At 40.6% G+C, this 22,933-nt stretch overlaps 1 protein-coding gene across 4 annotated transcripts; it reads left to right on the forward strand.

Annotated features, from left to right (window-relative positions):
• The first annotated feature begins 54 nt into the window (after positions 1–54).
• On the forward strand, positions 55–21,786 carry ATG4C (autophagy related 4C cysteine peptidase). Of its 4 annotated transcripts, none has more exons than XM_050306993.1 (13): positions 55–158; positions 402–493; positions 939–1,089; positions 2,450–2,580; positions 3,393–3,476; positions 4,142–4,375; positions 7,132–7,468; positions 9,240–9,310; positions 10,209–10,345; positions 13,402–13,480; positions 14,143–14,219; positions 17,308–17,427; positions 20,614–21,786. In XM_050306993.1, the coding sequence occupies exons 3-13, from the start codon at positions 1,073–1,075 to the stop codon at positions 20,782–20,784; spliced, it is 1,458 nt and encodes a 485-aa protein (XP_050162950.1). In that variant the 5' UTR covers positions 55–158; positions 402–493; positions 939–1,072; the 3' UTR covers positions 20,785–21,786. The 4 variants fall into 4 exon arrangements, with proteins under 4 accessions (XP_050162950.1, XP_050162951.1, XP_050162952.1 ...); XM_050306994.1 differs by having other exon boundaries at positions 2,453–2,580; XM_050306995.1 differs by lacking the exon at positions 939–1,089.
• The last annotated feature ends 1,147 nt before the right edge of the window (positions 21,787–22,933 follow it).

The raw sequence follows: 22,933 nt of genomic DNA on the forward strand, positions 1-22,933 counted from the left end.
GTGCCCCGCGCACCCTGCCCGGCTCGGCCCGCCGCGCCCCCGCCGCGGTGCCCGCCGGGAGTTGTAGTTCGCGCGCCGCTCCGCCGCGGCAGGCGCAGCGCCGGGAGGCCGCTGGCTCCCCGGGCGGCTCCGGGATGGCGGGGCCGGCTCCGTGAGCGGTGAGCGAAGGGCGGGGGGCGGCGGGACGGACCCTCCGCGGTGCCGGCTCGGGATCGCCGGTGTCCTGCGGGGGCGCGGTATGTGGGGGCTCCTGCTTGGCTGTGAGTCCTCCGTGGGTAAAGCGTTCCATCTCTGCTGCAGGATTTAACGGGGAAAAGAAATAATCGGGGTCTATTTGTTTGGTTTTCTTCACCCGGCGGCTTCAAAGTATCGTTTTTAACTGTCTTCATGTGTGTTTGCAGCTCCTTAAAAATGACCTCCGGGAATTCCTCGCCGTCGTTCTTCCGTGTGGGTTTCACCGACTGTCGCTGCCGCTGGTCCAGGTTCTTCCCAGGTAGAAATCCAAAGCAAAAGGGTCTTAATTCCTGCTTAATAGAGCTAATTCGTTTCATAATTATCACGTTTGGGCTTCATTCATTTAATTTCCTCCCATTGCGGTTGCATCAGCAGGTTGCGCTGCTTTTTTGCTGTTAATGAAAACAAATGCTGTTATTGGGGAGTTTTGGGGTGTTTCTGCATCACTGTTAACAAACCATCCTCCTCGGAGGGTGGGCAAGGGGGGCTCCGAGGGGTCAGGAATTCGCGTTTCCGTTATAGGTGTGTCCTGCTGCTCCGGGAGCGAACATCGTCCCGGGAATGTATATTCAGATAACTTCTTACAAGAGTTATCAGTATAAAACCACTGGCTTTAGATTTAAATAATTTAATAATTTTGTGCCCCTTGGACTTGGGTCTGTATTCCTCGGGACCATCTCCTGATGCTGTTCCATTAATTTCAGTGGAACTCCTACTGATGCCTTCTTCTATTGATGGGAAGAGTCTGTGTTTTCCCAGTGGAATAAGTGTGCCTGGTTTGTGTTACTATTCTTCTTGGAAGCCCTTTTTGCATCTTTAGTATAATACCAGGGAAGAAATGCAACTGGAGGGAAGGTAAATGTGCTGCATTGACCATTGTCTTTTGGAGGAAAATGAGCAGCTTTCTCATTTAAATAATTTTGCCTTCAGGCCCTTTTGGAAGTGTAGAGTTTGTTTCATTTTTAATTTTAGCCAGAGGAAGCTTTTATAGGAATTGGCTTTTAAGGCAATCAGTGGCCTCTGCATAAATGACTGTTGCTGATGGATCATGGCAGGACAGACAGGACCAAACACATGTCCTGGAGAAGTTCATCTCACTGGTTTTGCCATCTAGAGTTGATAATAGGCAATCTTTCCTTTTCTTCCTAAAGAAAAAAGAGGGGAGAAAAAGGCAAGAAGTTAAAACCCAGTTTGAAATTGTCTTTGCTTCTCTCCCCTACACAATCCCAGCTTGACTCAAGGCCAATCACAGCAGGGTTGTAGCCATTTCTTATTTTCACTGACAAAAAAAATGCAGACTTCCCCCACTTTTGTGAGCTGGCATTGCTTCTTTTTCTGTCAAAAAACAGATTTTTGTGAAATAATATGATGGAATAGTGGGAAAACATGCTAGGGAGGGCTTGGGCAGCAGAGTGAAACAATGGATCTGTGTAGCACCCTCAGGCTCTGATGATGTTGCCACCCTGACATCTTCACCCTCTCTTCAATTACACTGTCAGTGATTCAGGTTTTACTTAAACTGGGCTCCCAGTGGAGAGAAGCGACACAGTTTAGTCTGTGTCCTGCTTTGGATGCCAGTTCAATGGGGAATAACACATGGAAAGGTAAATACAGTTCTAGATTGTCCTTTTAAAGTAAGGAGGTTGTCTCATGGCCTGAGTCTATTAATTAGATTAGATAATTCACTTTTGTTCACGTCATCCTCTGGTGTTACCAGGACTTCCTGTTGAGGCCGGAGCTCTTAATTTTTCAGTTGTCTGTGCAAAGGTTTGGGCTGCCAAATATCATCCGGAAAACCTTCTGTATCAAGTAATTTAAAGCAAACCACTGACAGAATACATGTGGTGAAGGAATCTGTTAATTAATAGCAAATTTCCTGTTACAGAAAGGTGCAGAAAGATGCATCTTCATCTCACTGCTGATTAAAATGGGTGTGCTCGTGTGCCAGCACAGGTTATGTGCTCTACAGCAGTTTGCTGTGCAAGGGAGAGCTGTTGGAGAACATTATATTTTATTTAGCTTTGTGTAGTGCTTTTATTGGTGTGTATCTGGAATTAAATTATTTTATTACTTATTCATGGAGTGTGGGATTGCTTCTCAGTGTCTGATAGTGGAGGATTCTCCGAGTTTATTGCTGTTGCTGGCCATGTTGTGCTTAAGTACCTGAGTGGGGGATGCTGTGCCCATGGATATGTTTGCATTTGTGTTTTTCCAGCAGCAGAACTGAAAGCCTTACAAGACAGAGATGGCTTTTTCTCCAGGATTTGAATATGGAGGCCACAGGGACAGATGAAGTAGAAAAGATAAAATCAAAGTTTATGTCTGCATGGCACAACATGAAATACAGTAAGTGGAGCAGTGTCTGGTAAGATCCTGTCTCCATTCAAAGGAATGGAATGTTTCTTGTTGACATGAATGGGATCATGATTCAGAAACATAACTAATTAAAAATAAAAATGCAATATGGCCTTTGAAACAGTTTTTTCTTTGATACTGTAAACAGCCTGACTAAAAAACTTCTTTAGCTTTTCATTTTTCAAATAGATTTGCATAATTTCTTTTCAAATTACTTACTTTGAAAACAGTAAATACATTATGTAAATGATGCTTGATTTGCATAGGCTTTTAAACAGGGATAATATGGAATCATCCGCATAAAGTTTAAATGTACTTTTCTGGAAAAAATAGGACAGTGTGTGAGATACAAACTCCACTGAAGAATCTACTTCACACCCTTGAGTAATGTCCTTTTCCACAGCTGAACAGCAATAATTTATTTATGAACAACCAGGTTTTCGAGTGTGCCCTTTACTAATCTGTCCTTGATTATTCTGTTTGCGCTTAGGACTGAGGTTGCTCAGATTTACCATCAGGTTTCTGATAAATTTTGTTAATTCTCATAACTGAGCCTTGGAGATGTCTGGCAAGATGAAAAGATACTTTGTTTTTTACTTCCTTTAAGTCTACCACGTGGTTGAAGGGGAATAGTAGCCATTGCACCCTGTATGTGATTTTTTTATGAGACCAAAACCCCATTTCAATACTTTTTTGTTTAGTTCCTCTTTCAAGGGTTACGTTTGGCTTAACCAGATGTTGTCAGCAATTCCTTTTTGCAGTACTTCAGGCACAAATTTGTGTTGGTTTTGCATCTATTTTAGGTTGGGTGTTGAAAACAAAAACTTACTTCAGTAGAAACTCTCCAGTCTTTCTGCTGGGAAAATGTTACCACTTCAAAACTGAGGGTGAGTACAGAGCACTTCCCTTATTCCAGCCTTACTCAGCAGGAGCTCTGTGGATGAATTTTTATTCTTCTAGAAAGACTGTCATTAACAATGACCAAATTCAAAATGTAAATATGAAAAGCTTAGAAAATACTTACTGAAATGTCTGCCACTAATGCCACCCATCCTGATTTATTTGGATTTTGCACTGAAGCCTTGTTCTTTCTGTGAATATTAGTGTTGTAATTTGCGCTTTACTTCATTTACCATCAATTTTGGATTTTTTTTCTAAAAACCTCCTGGTTGAAATGGTGACAATACCTGTACCAGGAGTCACTACACCAACACCTTCATTATCATTTTCCAGTGTGCACTTTTCTAAGTCTTTCTCTCTCTATTTGACCATTTACAGTTGGGTGAATTAAGCTGTTACTTGCAGGTCAGTGATTCCACTGGCATGGTGATGTCTGCATTGCTCTTTTTTTATTTTTCCTTTTTTTTTTTTTTTTTCATCTAGTCCATTTCTGTTACATCTGCTTTCCAGTTTTCCTTTCTTGCATTTGAAGCAATAGTTACATTTTGTAGATTTGCCCTGTTTTTCTAACTGAATATTGTGTATCTGTCACTTGCTTTCTAATAGAAGTGCCGTACCAACTTACAACTTAAAACTGTGCTTTGCCTTCCAGAATCTGGTGAGCTCTCTACAGATGGGTCCAATTTTGATAAAATCAACACAGAGATTTCAGGGAATGTTGAGGAGTTTCGTAAAGATTTTATTTCCCGGATCTGGCTGACGTACAGAGAGGAATTCCCTCAGATAAAGGGATCTGCATTAACCACAGACTGTGGCTGGGGCTGCACACTGAGAACTGGGCAGATGCTGCTGGCTCAGGGCCTTATGCTTCATTTTCTTGGGAGAGGTGAGTTATGGGGGAAGATCGGTGTGTGGGATCAGCACGGGTGTTCTGTGAGAGCACCATGGCCTTGCTGTATCCCAAACCTGAAGGGCAAGCTGGTTTTGCTTCTGCAATCCTCATTACACTTGGAATTGTCCCATTGTATCAGTGATTGAGCTTGTCTTACCCTTCTATTCTGAAAAAGGGAAAACCAAAGGAAGCTTCTGTGGTATTTCCAGTATCCAGCTGTGGAGTAAAATATCACAAAAACTTTGTGATCCTCTACCTCATTATTCTCCTTATCCATGCACATGTCCAGTTACCAGGAAATTCGGTCATTTCTTGAACTCAAGATGTGGGAATGAGTTGCAGAGCCCATAGCTGTGGGCTATGGCAAAAGTGAACAGTTTCTTTTATCATCTTTTATCAGTTTTAAAGCTGTACGTTATTGAATTTCTCCTAGTGTTAATATATTGAGTTCCTGGAAGGATTCTAATCTAACTTCAATACATCATTCTCTGTGTGGAAATTGTCACTGTGTCATTTCCTCCCTTCCCTCCCATGTACTTAGAGAGGAACTTGCCATTTTTCCTTGCCATTGTCTATCCAAAACACTCCCTCAGTCCCAGCCGGATGAAGCAGCTTCAGGAGCCATGGGGTACTTTCTGCTGTCACAGGCTGAGTCTGCATGTCCTCCCTGTTCTCCCAGGCTGAGCCATGGCCTGCAGAGAGGTGTTTTAGGTTCTTGTAGTTTCTTTCCATCCCCTTCCCAATCCCTTTCCTGTTCTCCCACATTGCCCCTTTCAAACACTCAGCCATGTCCTCTGTCCCCGCTGGTCGTTGTCAGACTGATCCAAGGCACGGGGCCTGAACCCGTGTGTGTGGGAGAGAACACAGGGTATTGTTTGCTCAGCCCTTTGTGGGATCCCAGCAGGACTTCAGCAGGAGATGGCTCTGAAAGCCCGTTTTGATAATACTTTGCACTTACTGTGCAAATATGATGTAAGCTGTGAACGTGATCCCAACCCAGCTGCACCACAAAGTCCCCATTCTCGGCAGTGTCAGGTTGGCTCGTTAAATGTTCCTTTGGCTGGAGATATTTAAGTCATAAAACATTCATTATCCCTTGCAACTGACTGCAGATATCAAAATGTATGCAAATACTTCTGCTGAGAACACAAATCCCTTAAAATATCAGTTTTGTTGTACATACTCTTTGAAAAAATTCAGAACCTGGTCAGAAGACTCCCTGTGAGCAGGAGTGTGTAATGACTCGTTCTGAAGTAATCCCAAACAAAAAAGCCCCAGGTTTCTATCTGTAAAATCCACGGTTCCAAAGAATTCCTTGCACTGTCCCCCATGCATCCTAATTTGGAAAGTGATGAGGTGATTCCAGAGTGCAAGTGATTCTGTGGCAATCCAGTGCACAGGAAAATGGAGTATGGATGGTCTTTCTGGACTACTTTGCTTCTCACCTGGTCTTCTGACAGCTGGTGAATTATCTTTTGAAAAGCTTTTTATGAGGTCTGGGCAGCTCTGGAAACATATTTAAGTGTTTACACGAAGTTTTTCATGGCTGTTTGCTCTTTTCCCAGAGATATTTTCATTCTGGTTTAATGGTGCTGTTTCTCTTACAAAGCAAAACTTGCCTGCAGTTTCTAGCTGGGATACTTACACTTCCACTGCCATGTGGAATGTTCCAGATATTGCTGAATGATGTTGTAAAGGAGGTTTTATTTTAAATATTGAGGCACTGGTAGATTTTACTTTGAAATGCCTGTGCTTAAGGCAGTGACTGAAAGACGAAGCTGACAGTGCAGGAACATCCTGTGAGGATGTTACACTGAGCTACACATGCCTGGGTTTGTGTTACAAGTAGTTGTTTGATCTTGGGAGAGACAATTCCAGGCATCTGACTGTTCTCTAGATCTGCTGAACCCCATTCTGCTGTGGGAGGAATGCTGTGTAGGATGCATCCTTAGAGAAACCCTCAGCTAAAAATGCAGGCTCTAGATCCTGTGCTGAATAGCATTAAACAAGGTTGTCTTGTAATCCAAGTGAACGAGGAAATCTTGCCTGTTTTTCTTCTGATCTGCTTGGACATTTTGCCAGTAAGGAGTGTTTGTTTTTACATAAATAATTTCTCAGGTTTGCCTGTTTTTCTTTTTTAATAGCTGACAAACCAGAAGAATTAAAACCAGCTTTTGAAACTTCTTTTTTGACGTGGATAAAAGGTTGGAAGGGGCTGCCCAGGGAGGTGGTGGAGTCACTGTCCCTATAGGTATTTAAGAACAGAATGGAAATGGCACTTGGTGCCATGGTCTAGTAGACAAGGTGGTGTCAGGTCAAAGGTTGAACTTGATGGTCTCAGAGATCTTTTCCAACCTAGTTGATTCTGTGATTCTCTTTTTGAATAGTACTGACTGAATAGCTAATGTTCATATTTTTAATAGGTAAAAGACTTCTGACCTGTGTCTTGTAACCAGGTATCTCTTGTTTATTCGGCTGACCGGGATGGTGGAGTATCAGATAACAAAAAATCCTAACAACAACTGGGTTATTTTGTTTCACCTGTCATTCAGCAGAAAATAAAAGGAAACCAGAATTACTGAAACTACTCTGCTGGAATTCTTTGTTTACATTTCAACAGCAACATTTGCAGCTCAGAGTGTGAAATACATATTATTGGTTTAAAGAGCATGGAGAACAAAGGGAAGTGCTTTGCTTACTATAGCAGAAAGTTAATATTAAGCCTGATTACCTTGCTTTCCATGCTGCAGCCTGGGTGTGGCCGGAGGCGCTGGACATGGACTCGGACTCGGAGTCGTGGACATCGCACACGGTGCGGAAGCTCACGGCGTCCTTCGAGGCGTCGCTCACGGCCGAGAGGGACCCCAAGATCCTGCCCCAGCCACAGGCACAGCCCCAGCGGGGCACCAGGAGGAACTGGGATGTCAACGAGAGGAGAAACGAAGCTTATCACAGAAAAATAATCTCTTGGTTTGGTGACTCCCCGCTGGCAGCTTTTGGCCTGCACCAGCTGATAGAATATGGGAAGAAGTCCGGGAAAATGGCGGGGGATTGGTACGGCCCGGCCGTCGTCGCTCACATTTTACGGTAAAACATACCTTTATTCTTTGTTACCTTTCTTTGTTACATCACAGAGAAGCATTTCAGTGCTGTCCTGAGATTACTTCAGCCTAGTTGAGCATCAAACTGGTCATTACTGGCTTTGTAAAATGCCCATATTAGAACATTCCTGTTTTCCTGTACAATCCCAAGTATCTCTTACAAACCTTTTCAGTAGAGCTGCATTTAATGAAATGTTCTAAAAACTAACCACTCTTTCAACCTTGGAACATGCATAACATTAGAGGGTTTTTTTTTTTATACTGTAACCTGGGGGCTGTAATGTACTGATAGTGTAATGAAATGTCAGAGCTAAAATTGATGTTTTCAGCATTTCTTTGCACACATCAAATTCTTGTGAAACTGTAAATGTATGGGACTATTAATATTATAATTATATCCCAGTAAAAGTAAAGGGTCTGTGACATTCAGTGTGGTTAAAAAAAAAAAAGTCGAAAGTCAAATTTCTCTATACTGTGTGCCTTGATATGTCATTTCTTTGAATATTTTGGGGGTTTTTTTATAGTCTTATATGCTTATTTTCTTAGTGGGTTCCAGTTTACCCATAAACTGAACGACTACTAAGTCATTTCAGCAGCAAAAGGCAAAGTTCATACATTTATTTGTACATATATATATAAATAGAAAAAGTTGATATTTAGTGTACAAGTATGTTAATCTGAAGTGCAGCTGAACTGAAATGATGAGGTGTGTATGTGTCACACCTGCAGATTCATACAGGGATGCAGGAGTTTAGCACTATTAATGTGTTTTATTCTGCGTTTTTCTGGCGATGGAAGCTGTCAGAATTCTTTTTGCTTGCTTTAATAAATTACCTATTAAATTACCCATTTCCCTAATGGGAGCAGAGAGGGATTTGGTGCAGAATTACACTCACCACAAGCCCAGTGGTGATTTCCAGCCCTGGAAAGGTTTCCTTTCCTGGATTTTTCTCTCTTACAGCAGCACTAACAACGTACAGCTCCCTCATAACTTGGGAACGACTGTGTTAAAAGATTCCTCAAAATATAGTGTGAAATAAAGGGATAGTGACCATTTAATGCAAGTATATGTTGAAGTCAAAGGCGAATCTTCTATTTTGAGCAGTTTCATTTCTTTACAAATGTTGTCCTTGATTGATGGCCATGGTTCTGACTATCAACATATATTTTTTTTTTTTTTAGTTTTTAGGCCCATTGCACTTATTCTTTTGAGGAGAGCCTAATATTGTAGTTCTGGTTTTGAAAGTTTTGGTGAGACCCTACAGCTTTTTATGTCTAGACTTTTTTTCTATAGACACCAGGTGCTATTTTGTGGCTGGTTATATAAACTGAGGTCAAATAAAGAGAAGAAAATTTTTGTCAACAAACTTAGCCTTTATCATCAATATACCTGACAAATTGTTATAAACAGAAGGAAATGAGGCAGTAAATAGGAATTCCATTCTAAGTTAATGTGAGGTTTGGGGCTTTTTTTGGTGGTTTTCATTATTTCATTGTCATCTTTGCTTGGGTAAAATATGTTGCCATATACACTGGAACTTGGTATCCAGTGTGTAAAAACAAATAAAAAACCCACCCTCCACCTGTATTTATCTTGAGTTAAACAAAACATCCCCTCCTCCAAAGAAAAACAAACCAAACAAAAAAACCATTTACCAAACAATTAAACCCCACCTGTTTCTAAAAGAAAATTATGTTTATTTGCTGTTAATTTTTTTAAATGAGAGATTAATTAAATAGTTTGTGTTTCTACTTAGAAAAGCTGTTGAAGAAGCAAAAGACCCTGAGCTGCAGGGAGTAACAGTCTATGTTGCTCAGGACTGTACAGGTAAATGTTGTGATTTTGTGGATTTTTGCAAACATTTTAGATGCTTTTTGTGCCTTTCAGTAAGTACTTAACAATTGAATTCTAAAAGAAAATTAAAAAATGGGTCCACAAATTTGAGATTATGTAGAAAAAGGGTTTCTTGATATATGGAGATTGTGTGTTCCTTGTTTGGTATCTCTCAGTCTCAAATCCAAGCACGGTGTGTTCCTTCAGGAGCCAAGTTCAGCTGCCACAAGTTTCGTTATATCAGAACTGAGCCTGGGATAGGGCAGAGAGGCCCCACATCCCTGGGGAATCCAGCAAACTGGTTTAAAAATACACTGTTTAGTCAAACCAGTCTCACCTGACCTACAAGGACAGTGAAACTTAAAATTCTATTAATTTTTCCCTTCTCTGTCCTGGGATGATTTTTCCATCTCTCTTTTTGGGGGGGTAAGCAATAACACAGATTAAGTTTTTTCCCTCATTTTCAATGACTGTGTTGTGTTAACTTTAGGCAGTGAACTTGAGTATGGATTAAAATCAATTATTGCCTTTTTTTCCTTTACCATGCAGATGTTTCTGTTAGTTGTAGGCTTTCAAGTCTTAATTATTCCTTTTGGAGGTTTATATGCAGTGAATAAATATTTATTGGCTTCCTCCTAACCTACCCTTCTGCATTTCCTTGGCAATGTGACTTAGCAGCAGCAATGGCCATTCTACAAAACACTGCTGAAAACAAGGAGATGTAACACTGGTTTTGATCAGACCCAGCCAGGGTTGTGTTTCAGTAGCACAGGAAGATTTGGAAGGGCTGCAGTTTTATTTTGTCAGACTTTGTGATGCCTTGTTGCAGGTGTGTCTCTAAAACTGGAGGTTTGTATTTGAAATGTGGGTATTTTCACGTGTCTCCTTTCAGTCTACAGCTCCGATGTCATTGATAGACAGTGTTCTTTCATGGACTCTGGAAAAGCAGGCACAAAAGCTGTGATTATATTAGTTCCTGTGAGACTCGGTGGAGAGAGAACAAACACGGACTACTTGGAGTTTGTAAAGGTATGAAATGAGAGTTCAATCTTTTCTCAAAGAGTAGCACAAGGGGATATGAAAAGCAGCTCCACGATGGTAATTCTCCCCATTAAACGTGTGGTGGGGATTTTACAGTTGAAGGTTGTAAAGTTTGACTTTACAGATTTTAAATTTCCCTATTACAAGATCAGACATAATTGCAGAGCACATGATGTCCCTTGGTGAAGCAGTGATAACTGTCCTGCTCCTGCAGCACTACCTGGAAAGGCATTAATGCAGTGGCTCAAATTACAAATGGTAATTTAATATAGCACGACTCTAATAGCATATGTAACTAAGGATCAGGCAGTGTTTTAAAATATAAATATACTCAAACCCTTAGTCTGCTTCTTATTTTCTTAAATATCAAATGGTTTAGTTGTTGCTTGTCTGTTCTTCACATTTTCTTATGTCTTCTTCCCCTTAAGAGGGGGGATGGAGTTACTTGATACCTCTAGTCACTATTCAAGTATTTTCTCACTGTCTGGATGACTGTTTGAAGGCAGCAATCCAGGAGTAGCAAACAGTTATCACAAATAAAAATGAACTGGAAACAAAATAAAACTCAAGGAGAAAGCAGAGGGGAGGAAGGTCTGTGCTGTCCTTTCTTTTTCCAGCAGGGATTCTGCTGACACCTGAGGATGTGTTGCAACCCTGCCTCTTCCTTCTCTTAGGGAAGACCTTGTTCTCTTAGCCCTGCTGCTTTTGTTTCATTTTCCATACTGCTTTTTATCTGTCTTTAAATTCTTGTTTTAATTTTTAAAATGCCACAACATAGTAGCAAGAGCAAAAGCCGAGTCTGTAACATTATTTTTTGTGACTGTCTCTTCACTGTAAAATTTCAGGAAAACATTTGGTTTTTACTGGCATGGGAAGACAGACCGGCGGAGCCTTTTAAGTGATGAACTTAAATTATTATTCTTTCCTGATTATTTTCCTTGTATTTTCAGGCAGTTGGTTTTGGAAAAGTTTTAGTTTTAGGCAGTACAGCTGGTTCACTGTGTGATTCCTGCTGTCACTTCCCAGGCCTTTTCCTGCCCTGTGCAGGCTGATGGAGGTTGTGATAAGAGGGCTCTCAATTGCATGAATTAGTCACTCCAGTCTGCCTTGACTGGTCACAAGAAGTAACTGAATTTCTTGGAGTCTGGATTTAAGTTAAAAATGCAGATTTTAGAGTGTAGCATGAGAGGTAATTTCTACAAAGGATTTTATATTTATGGATGAAAATTGATAAATTTTTTATAATTCACTTTTACAGGAAGCTTACCATAGATGAAGCAGTTATCCATTACTCTGGCTAGCTTTGCTCCTCTCTGTTCCACTGGCAAAGGATGTGTCTCCTTGGCTGTTTGAGCCTTTGCCTCTGATCTGCCTGAATATTCTGTGACTCTCAGCCCTCAAGGAGTGTTTTCTAAGAAAACCTTCTCATTCATATTTTAAATAAGTGTCACTTTTTTAACCCATATAAACCATCCTGAATTTGACTCTGTAGCATGTCAGGTGAGGTTTTTAAGTGAATTCATCATTGTCTAAATAGGGAAGATTTCATCTTCAGAAGCTTTGGTCTTAATAATATAAAAATAACAATCTTTTTATTGAGAGAAGTGTTCCCCACTTACACAATGATAATGTGATGGTTTTACTTTGAATGGCTGATCTCTTAGAGGAGAGGATTGAGATATGTCTGCCAATTAATGAAGATCTCCTGTGCCTCAACTGACAGTCCTCTGGATTGTGTTCCTAGTTCAGGCCAGCATCCAAGTTTTTGGACCCAACACTTGTCAATGCTACAAGAAACCCTCTGTGATTTATGGGCATTTAAAGGCTGTCCAGTTTTCAGAGTATTTAATAGTTATGGGCTTAATTGGCATGAGGACAGTTGGGCTCAGCTTTCCTAAATGCTCAGTGTTGGCAAAATGCAGCTCCTGCTGGAGTTAGTGGGATAACTGATGGAGAATGTGGGATAACTGATGGAGAACTGTGCTGAGCCAAGATTGAAGAGTCACAAAAGTTCTAATGAACCTCATGAAAATGAGAAGAGTAGGATTATTTGAAGGGAGAAGGAGGAAAGTCCTTTGTCCCTTCATCCATCCCTTGTGATAGAGAAGCAACCAGGGGCGTTTTCCTTGGATTCTGTGTTTCGGTCAGTTAAACTGCAGAAATGTTCTCAGCTTGGCAAAACTGTTGTCTACAGGTAAATCCTTCTCCCCAGCACTAGCAAATATATCCATAAAATCAGCATTTTATTAAGTAATAGGTGTGCTCAGTTGATCCCAACCCTTTTCAGCCTGGATGAGCTGAAATACTGTAGCCCGTGGTTGAGACCCCAGCTCTTTCAGTCCTTCGTGGCTCCTGCTTTTGCCATGAGTGGAGGAGTCTATTCCTTTCTTTCCACCTCCAGACTAAAAAAATTCCTGTATTTCACCCCTTTAAATTAGGTGTATTTGTACTGTCCCTTTCCCAAAGGTGCTACTACAGAGGGTTCTGATTCCTCTGCTCTCACAGGCAACATCCAGAGAGATTTATGGGGCCTGTCTGTTGTGTGTTTGTCTCTCCTCCCCAGATTTTGGGCGGCTGTTTTTAGAGCTGGATCTCGTAATTAGTCTTGCTCCAACTGGCATTTGATGTAGAAGTTGATACTCAGGCCAGACTTGTCCATTTGAATGCAAAAAGAAGAGTCCCCAGGACCCCAGAATGTAAATGTTTATGAAAGCTGTAAATCTCAATACTTGGGTATATTTAGACTAAGCAAGTTGTGTTCAATTTGTATGACATTATGTTTTATCTCCTCCTCAGAAATAATACTGCCAATTCTCTCAATGTGTGGGCATCTCTTGGAAAGAGGGAGGACTTTCTCTGGAATATCTTGTGTGTGTTTTCGCTTTGGTCAAGCCCCAGAAAGTCATGAAATCAGTCTTTTAAAAAAAATAAAAGAAATTATTTGCCTAAAACAAGTGAAGAGCAAATATTTCAGTGTAATACTTACTCTGTTTAATACTTAGTCTGTTTAACACTGTCCTAATGATACAATGTTCTTCTTGTAGGGAATTTTAAGCCTGGAGTACTGTGTTGGAATTATTGGTGGCAGACCCAAGCAGTCGTATTACTTTGCTGGATTCCAAGGTTCGTGTTTTAATGTGTTATGTCTCTTCAATAGTTTTTTCTCTGAGTTAGGAAGTTAATATCAAACCAGTGGGAAATAGCATGATTAAAATAGCAAAATGAGTACCTTATTAATTCATCATATCTCCCCAAGTCCAGCCATTTGTCATTTACCCCACAGAGTAATTGGATTCTCTAAAATGTACATTTAATTTCCGTTGTTGCATAAACAAGGCATAATTTATCTGTTTCACCAAACTTGAGGAGCATTTGCTGTTCCTGCCTGGCAGTTCTTATTTACCTATTTGCTCTCCCCTGCTTTAAGTGGTGTTAGTTGATGCCTAAATGACAAGCAATATATTCTCCCTGTCAGGATGAAGCAGCGCGATACATTTTTCATACGCAAACTCCAGAATATAATTGTGTGTTTGTAAAAGTAATTTTATCACCAAAAATTAAATGACAGTTTCATCACTTTATAAAAATTCTGCTTATACAAGCATATTTGATTATGCAAAAGTTAATCTGTCCTGCAAAAACCAATGCTTCAGTCAATGAGTATCAGCCTGGCAAGCAGTTACTCGCTGGCTTTTTTTCCAGCTGTTCTGCATAGAAATTGGATTGTAAGCAGTGTAATAATAAGGTGTTTTTTGAATTACTTGTCTTCTGTTTTGTCCTTGTAGATGACAGTTTGATTTACATGGATCCTCATTACTGCCAATCTTTTGTAGATGTCAGCATAAAGGATTTCCCTCTTGAGGTACTGTGGATATAGACCTGGCACTGTTTTCTTCCCATATGAATCAAACACTAATTATTTAGAGATGTTCTAGCTAGCTGCAGCTTTATGGTTTTACAGTTACATGTTATTTATCAATGTCCTGCCCTTCTTTATGGGCCTATAATCAACAAAAATGACCAGAGGTTAAATCTCAATATGGAGGTTTAATTTTTACTTCATTAATCTTCATCTGTTTTCTTTTTAATGATCAGAGAACCTCAAAAATAGATGATCACTTCATTTAAGCAATTTTACATCATATTTGTAGATATTAAACCTATTTAAATTGGGGGTTTATTAGTTTATCTTTTTGGTCATTTTGTTTATTTTATTTTTTTAATTCAAATTGCAATCAACATAGAGAATTACTGTGGTACTCAATAGTAGGAACCTGGAAATAGATAGAGCTAAAGGAGGTTATTAGAGAACTCAATTTACAAATACCCTGGGAAAACATTATCAGTTACAAGTAAGTGTTCAATAGCCCCAGTACTTACAGCAGAAATCCTTGGTGCCATCCACACAAACCCTCCTTGGTCTGGTGTCCAGGTTCCACAGGAACTTCCAGCAGCTGCTGATTCAGTGTAGGAGCAGGCTGTGCACAGACAGCAGCAGCTGCTCCAGAGCAGAGCTGGAACTGGATGTTGGCAGTTGCTCCTCAAGCCATGGTGTTCTGGGGAAGTGAAATAACACGGCTTCAGAAACAGCACAGTGCATTAAATAAAGGAGAGGAATATGCACATACAGTTCTGATGCTAATACCTTAATACCTTAAACAAAAGACCATCAAATAATATTTAGTAAAATCACTTTTATATATATACATCTATATATAGATAGATAGATATCTGAAAGGACTAATGTCAAGTCCTAGGGCCGACATAAAGCAAACACTACTTACTTTTCATTACTTATGCTTAACAAAATGCTTTAGTTAGCATGTTGCATAATATAGAAGTGCAAGATTCTCTAGAAAATGAGAATGTTCTGAATTAAGCAAATGAACACAACAGCAAAATACATTGGGAAATATGCTGGCCAGGAAGTTTGGTTATATTTAAAGCTGCTGTTAGATTTACCCTGCTGAGGTGTTTGGAGGAAGAGCTGGTGAGTCCCAGCTCTACCTGTTTCCCTGTGGCAGCAGCCAGAGATGGTAACCCAGATAGATCCTTGGCTCTTTATGCTAATAACTGTTTTACTACAGTGCCTCTCTGAAAGTTTCACAGTTTAATTGGGAAACCAGACAAAAAGTGGGAAGAGCCCAAAGTGGCAGAGCTGAAGTGACTTCCTTAAGGCCACACCGTTGCTCAGTGGCCAGGCTACAAAAAATACCCATACTTTTGGTCTCTGTTGCCATGACTCATCCTCCAGATTGTGCTGCAGACTGGCATTAATATGAACTTCCAAATAATAATGTTTTAAACTGTATTTTGAAGGTATGTGAGCTGCCAACTGGGCTTGGTTGCATCCTAATGCTTCCTGCAGACGGGAAATAGATTGCAATTTAATGCTTGGTGCATTTAATAGTATTATATCTTTGTCCAGAAATGTCAAAAGTAAACAGAAATTGCTTTCTTAGTGTGGATAGTTGCTTGTTAGATTTATCTGTAGGGAGTATTTTCAAAATTGACAAATTGTCCAGAATAAGTTGGAAATCAATCCACTCTGTATTGGCTTCCAGCATCCATTTGTTTGGAGGAGTGGGAAAAAAGAAAACCTCCCCACTTCTCTTTGTTGTGCAGTGATTTGTGTAGCATTAAACCTCCTGCCTTGACAGTGCAGCATGACTGTAGGGACAGGGCCATTGCCGGAATGGGATGTGTGAGGCAAGGTTTGATTTATGCATTTGATAACTCAGGAATTAATATTAAAAATAGAATTTATGTACAGAAAATTTAAACAGTGAGGAGAATAAACAGTGGCTAAAATCAGGGTTGTACAAATTGTACCGATTATCTTTGCTCCTGTTTTTTTAGCAGAGGTTTAGCAGAAATATCTTTTAGGTTTGTAAGCACGAGGAAAAAGGGATATATTTTGTTGTGTAAAGCTGTTACAGATACACTCGGATTCAGTAACCAGTGCTGTCTTCTTTAGGGTGACTCTTCTGATGGGCATAAAAAGGGACAAAACGGGTTTCTAAGCCGCAGACAGTGTGATGCTGGTGCTGGATCCCAGTTAGATTGGAGCAGTTGTTAGTTCTGTTCAGAGAGGGAACCCAGCAGTGCTGGTCAGAGCTCTCCCGCCTCACTCTGTCCTGCTGTGCTCAGACCTGTCCCGGTCCTGTGCCATCCAGCTCTGCCAGAGCAGCCTGAGCACACACAGCTTCCTGGGAATGGGAAAGGGAACAGCACAGAGTCTGTGATAAACTGAACGAGGAGCAGAATGGGGAAGGGGGTTTTGTGTCTGTTTGTTTTTTCTTACAGCATGGCTGCTGATAGGTCCCAGCACTGTCAGAGCATCATCTGTCATGGAAAGAGATTTCACGTTAGGAAAAACCCATTTGTAAAGCAGGGCATGTTGTTTGGCTTTTCCCTACTTGTGGATCATTGTAATATGGTTTTGCTTTTGTGGGTTTTGTGGGTTTCTGAACCCATTTCATTTACTAAAGGAAAATGCATGAGGTTGGTTTATTCCATTATGTCTCTTTTATAGAGGCTGGGGGAGGGAAGGGGGCACTGGGCGGTGGTAGTAAAGCAGTAAGATAGTGCAAAAGCTGTTACAAATTCAATTTGCAGAAGAGCACTCACCTCCTCTGCCTTGGGAATATTCATAAAGTATTGCTGGGAGCAGCAGACCTTTGACAGATTCCAAACTAACCTGGTGGTGTGAGCAAGTTTGGGGAATGCAGCGTAAACAGCGGGAGGTTTTATGTGTCTGGGGAAGAGTGAAATTACTTGAATGTTTGGGGGCTGGAAGAAATGACTTCAGAAGTGTGTGCTGGGATTTAATTCAGGTGATGCAGGGAATTGGATGTTAAGCTGTTGGAAGGGGGAAAGTAAATGCGTTGGTCTGTGCCATTCTCAACTGTAACCGTGTATTTCATGTTTTTTAATCTTGAAACTTGCAGTCATTCCATTGTCCTTCTCCCAAAAAGATGTCATTCAAAAAAATGGATCCGAGCTGCACAATAGGATTTTACTGTCGGACTGTGCAGGACTTTGAGAAGGCTTCTGAAGAAATCACCAAGGTAGGTGTCCGGGTTCCCAAATTGTTTCCTTGGCCACGATGGCATGTGGGGAAGGGAAGAGAATCAGTTTCTCTCTTCTAAGTAGATATAATTCGTTTTGGGATTTTTATTGCTGCTTTTATCCAGAAATCGGGATTGTTTTTCATTCCATCCGATTTCAGCACAAGTAAAGCTGGGCAGAGCTGGGGGTGTCCGTGGGAGCTGCTGCTGGAACCACGGCAGGAGGGGCCCACGAGGTGGCACTCGTGAAGTGGGAATGTTCCCGAGCCAGCCCTGCCGAGCAGGGATGCCCCGGCCCGGGAGGGATGCTGAGGAGGCAGCTCGTCCCTCGGGAGGGATGGGGTTGGAAATGGCAGGACTTGATCCAGCCCAGATTGTGTATTTATTCCTGGTTAGCACAAGTGCTGTTTCTGATGGTGTTTAAGGGCAGGGTGGGGATGGTTTGGGAACATCGTTTGAGGGCTGTGGATCAGGGGTCACCCAGCAAACCTGTCTGATCCTGGAAAAACACTGATATAGGTTCATTTAGGTACAAATGTAATTAACGTTTTCCCTCCTTGATTATTACACTATGTGGGAGACTGAAATGCAGCATCATTAATTTGTCCTCTGAGCTGTGGCAGCAAAAAAATGGTGATTTTAAAAATAGTCTGTGAAAAGGATGCAGCAGCAGCAAATGGGCACAATATCAACCACAGCAGTTATCACAGCAGCACAAGGAATTAATGTTTGTAAAGCATTGGGAATGTCCTGTTAACTGGTATTAGTATTAGAGCCAAAAAGGCTTTTTTTTAAACTTAAAACTGTTTACAATCTTTGTAATAATGATTTATGCTGAAGTTGTTTCTTTGGTTCTTACCCAGAGAGATAGAAAATAGATTTAAAGAAGTAGAAGTTTCTAGGCAGCAGATGCATGGAAAGTTTAAATAGTGAAGTTTCTATTCTTCTGTATTTTCCAGTTCTGTCGCAAAGGAAAGAGTGTAATAACATGGTAAAAAAAATCTAATTACAAAATCGGTTCCAGTGGAACTTCTCTTTCTCTTATTTCCTTCTTTCTGTTTGTTCAAGTTTGGGATTAAACACAGTTCTTTTCTGAACATATATAGGTGAAAATACTCATGGCCGATCCAAGTCTTGGAGCTCTTATTTATCTTAGAAAAGTTCAATAATATTAGTTACATTATTTTATATAAATATATTCCAAGCAGTGTAAATTTGAAAATGAGTAAAGTTTGTATACAGATACAATGTGAGAAACATTCTATGATCTTTCAATCATTCTTTCATATCCTTTGTGTTTTCCTGTTCTTCCATTATCTTTCCCTTTCTTTGCAATTTCCATGCAGTAACTCTTGAATTACAAAGCCCAGGGTATTCCCAGTGCCCTGTGTGGGCTGGACTAAAATATGCAAGTTCTCATTGCTTTTTTGGATAATAAGAGGTGAGACAAAAGATTTAGCTTTTGGTACTTGAGGATAAACCTTATTCAGGGGTAGAGAAATTAGGGCCTGGAAATTGAGGGCCCGAGGGAGTGATGGGTAAAACTCCATCCAAACCACATTCAGGTTACCCTCTGGGAATTGTTTCCCTATCCAAACCCATGACAAAAAATGAATAATTCCTTGGGATTGTTATCCAGCTGCATCTGCCCAGGTTCTTAGCACCAGTGAGAGGTTTTCCCAAGAACTGGACTGATGGAGGGTTGAACTTGGATTCAGTTCAGAATTAACTGTTGTGGTGACAACAGTGACAGTCTAACACTGGAATATTGAAAATATTCATGTTTATCAATAAACTTCTTTAGATACCCCTGTGATGATTTCTGCAGGTTCTTCAGTTTCAGGTTCTCTGTGCTCTCTGATGAGATGTGGCATGGTGGCAGTTGCAGGAATCTGAACCTGGTCCCCTCCACTCTTGTTTGGGCATTTCCCTGCCCAGTTCGTGTTCTGTCCTTAGTGTTTCATCACCTCCCTTGGCACATGGAGAGATGTCACACAGACCCGTGGAAAAGGCAGTTTCAGGGAAAGCTGAGCACAGACCAGGCAGTGGAACCACAGGTGTGCTTCTGCCCTTCTTTGGAGGGCCCATCATTGAAGGTGCCGTGGTGGACTGGGCACTGGGATGAAGCTTTGGGATGAGTGTTCTGTTCCAAACATTACAACAGCTAAATGCAATTAAAATAGACAAGAATAAAATAAAAAACTTCAGATCACATTAAAAATGAAGGATTTTATTCTGATTGGTTCCTTTTTTTTCTTTTTTTTTTGAACATCCACTCCATCCCTGACTGCCATTTTTACAATAGTTTTAAAGATGTGTGTAGGGTTTTTTTTTTTACTATTTTAGATGGGTTCTTCTCATGAAATTATATGCAGTGATTTTTAGTTCCACTCAGGTGTATCTCTGGGCTGATGTATTTCTGTATGTCACTGCAACACTGGGCTGTATTTTTAAAGCAGGTAAGAAAAAGTAAAACAAATAAAAAAATAAATCAGTGGACAAAACACCCTGAAAGGCTGAGATGTCTTTTAGTATTTGGCAGGTTTTTATCTGCTATTAAGGGTGTTTTGCTGATCTGTTTCAGTATTTATCATTCACCACCACCTGCTTTCTCCATGCTCAGTTTCCTTCTTTATAAATGTAGATTTTGGGCACCCTGGTTCCCTCAGCCTGTGACTGTCATCAATCTGGTTTGAGCCACGTGCTCGAGCGTGCTTATTTACATGGGGGTATGTGTTTAAACTTTGAATAAAAGCATTGATTATTTTATGTGCTGATCCTACAATAAAAACACCTCCCCAAGGTGCTTGGTTGGTGCAGAATTCATACCTGTGCTTGAGGAGAGTCTTGTGGCCATTAACTATTTTGTAGAGGGTTTTATCTTCTATCTTTTATCTTTTTTATCTTTATCTTTCTTGCACTGAATCAAACGGCAGGTACAGGTGATCTGTGAGGAACAAAATACAGGGTTAGGCATGAAATCAGCAGCTGCCTGAAGAAATGGAAGTAAATGTTTGTCTAATAGGAGGAGGAGTTGTTTAGTTGGTGCAATGTTTTTGTTTTAATGAGATAATAAAGATAAGCAATGCAATTTTTACTGTGCAGTCATCATCAGATAAATATCACTGCTTACTGAATTTCTTAATTTCAATTAACATTTTTGGGGGGTTGTGTTTGACATTGCAGATGCTGAAATCTTCATCCAAGGAGAAATATCCCTTGTTTACTTTTGTCAAGGGTCATTCTAAAGACTATGACTTTGCTTCCAGTCCACTCCATGAAGAAAATGACCTTTTCTCTGAGGATGAAAAGAAGAGATTAAAAAGATTTAGTACAGAGGAGTTTGTCTTGCTTTAAGGACATTTTCCATAAGATTATCGGCAGCTGTCCAGGAGAACACTTGCCTTTGAAAAGATGAAAATGTACGTGTCCTCCTCCCCCAGAAAGGCAAGCTTGGGTCAAATTGGTCTATTTTCATAAAGATGATAATGTTTTATATGTTAATTGTCTTTAAAATGTCATTTACTAATGTGTGTACTGATTAGTTTTGCTCACTCTGCTCAGAACCAGGTGTGCTGAGGTGAGCCTGGGCTTCCCCTCGTAAAAACCTTGGCCATTCCCTAAATCCCATGCTGTGCCCTCACGTCCTTCAGTCCAGGACAAGGCCTGGTGGGTTTTGGGTGCATACCCAGAGGTTTGGAGACCACATTATTCCTGTTTGTAAGCAGAAGTGGAGTTGTATCCTGTGGGAAGGGTCCAAGTCTCCCCTGTGTTGCCCCAGCAGGAGTTGCTGCTGCCACCCTGACGCATCCTGAGCAGCTCCATGCGGGAAAGGTGAGGCTGATGGATCAGGAGTCACTGTCAGCTGCAATCCTGACATAATTATATAGGCTGAATTGTGAGTTAAGGTACTATTTAGCAGTATGATTTTCTAATGGTTTCTCATTAAACTTGCTTTGGAGCCTTAATATGAGGAGAGAAGATAAAGTATTACCTTTCCCCACAATTTTTAAAGGTTATACTATTAATATTAACTGCAACCAATCAAAGCAGCTCCAGACAATTATTAGAGGAGAGCAATGTTTGTTTCCTGTTTCAACTACCATAATGGTGAGGCTTCTCCTACTAGTGCAGCTTTTAAATCGAGGCAAAGGGGGGTGGATGTGAGAAATTCTGGGCTGTGATTATGATTTTTTGTTTTGATACGTGTTGTTACTGTACAAATGATTACTTGATGGTGTGTGTTCTCAGATTGCAAACAAATGTACAGAAATAGTTTAATGTTTTAACAAAGTAAATGCAATATTTAAGAGACGTATTAACGCTGCTTGGGAAATAAAAAAGGTGTGGAAACATGAAGTGCGTGTGCCTTTTATATTAATATTAGATCCTCTAAGAGTGAGTATAATCCTGCATCTAAAACAATATTGTAAGGTGTGAATACTCTGTTTATTTGCAATAAAAGCAGATTTTATTGTTGTGTTGTAAACCAAATGTTACCTGTTCTAAGTGCTGTTCAGGCACAGAGGCACAAGTGTTGCTGATTCAAATAATAAGCATCACATGCGTTCATTAAAGCACCTTTTATGAGGAAGAAGTGACTAATGGATTGATTTCAGGCAGAACTAGATCAGGTCTGTATCTGTGTGTGCATTAGCAGTGTTTATTAATACTCCAAAAAGCCAAAATGAGATCGTGTTCACTTGTTTTCAAGCTTAAAAAAAAACCCCACATAACATTTGTCTAAATTAGTAACCTCTGCACTGCTGAATCCTACTAATAATTGGAATAATATTACTTATTCTAAGCTGTGTGTGAGGATGTTTGGCTTGATCTTAATATTTTTCATTAATGGCCCAGAAGAGGGAGTAAACAACGTATTTATGGAATTTAGATGTCAAAATGAGGAGAATTGTGAATGTCAGTGAGAGCTAAAAAGAGGAGATTCCTGGTTAGTGGAGCACAAGGTAATGTAGCTTTAGCAAAAACAATGCAAACTCTCGGAGTGGTTCCTTTGGGTGACAGCGGCCAGGAAATTAGACATGAAGTTGTACTTTGCTTTCACATTTTAAAAAAGCAAAGCAGTCGTATGCTGCATCATTAAAAGCTGTCCCAGAGCAGGGGGGGATAATTGTGGTAATCTGGTGTCACTGATGCTCTCCTTTCTGCTTCCCTTTCCACCAGGAAGGCAGTGAGTGATTAGAGCACACAGAAGAAGAGGGAGAACCATCAGGAGCCTGCAGGGATGGATTTAAGGAAGATTTAACTCAGTGGCTCTGTCACTGTACAGCTGAAGAGGGAGGGAGGGAGGGAAGCACTGCAGTTTACAAATATGTATTAGTTGTGCACTGAGGGGGAGAGGATCTGGAGGGAATGTTCCATGTCCAGGAATCTTTGTACCTCTGTGCTGTGCACTCCCAGGTACATCACGGACCACGCGGCCCACTGCACAACAGGAGCTTTAGCTCAGGTGGGAACTGAAGGAGGAATTTCCCTTCTTCCACAA

This window comes from Myiozetetes cayanensis, unplaced genomic scaffold (genome assembly GCF_022539395.1).
Source record: "Myiozetetes cayanensis isolate MyiCay16 unplaced genomic scaffold, myiCay2020 scf12, whole genome shotgun sequence".
In the NCBI taxonomy this organism is placed as follows: Eukaryota; Metazoa; Chordata; class Aves; order Passeriformes; family Tyrannidae; genus Myiozetetes; species Myiozetetes cayanensis.

What these genes read in the sequence shown, in the direction of transcription:
- ATG4C (XM_050306993.1), top strand. An exon ending in GTCGTCGCTCACATTTTACG is followed by an intron (nt 7,469 to 9,239) that starts GTAAAACATACC and finishes GTTTCTACTTAG; the next exon opens with AAAAGCTGTTGAAGAAGCAA. An exon ending in CTTCTGAAGAAATCACCAAG is followed by an intron (nt 17,428 to 20,613) that starts GTAGGTGTCCGG and finishes TTGACATTGCAG; the next exon opens with ATGCTGAAATCTTCATCCAA.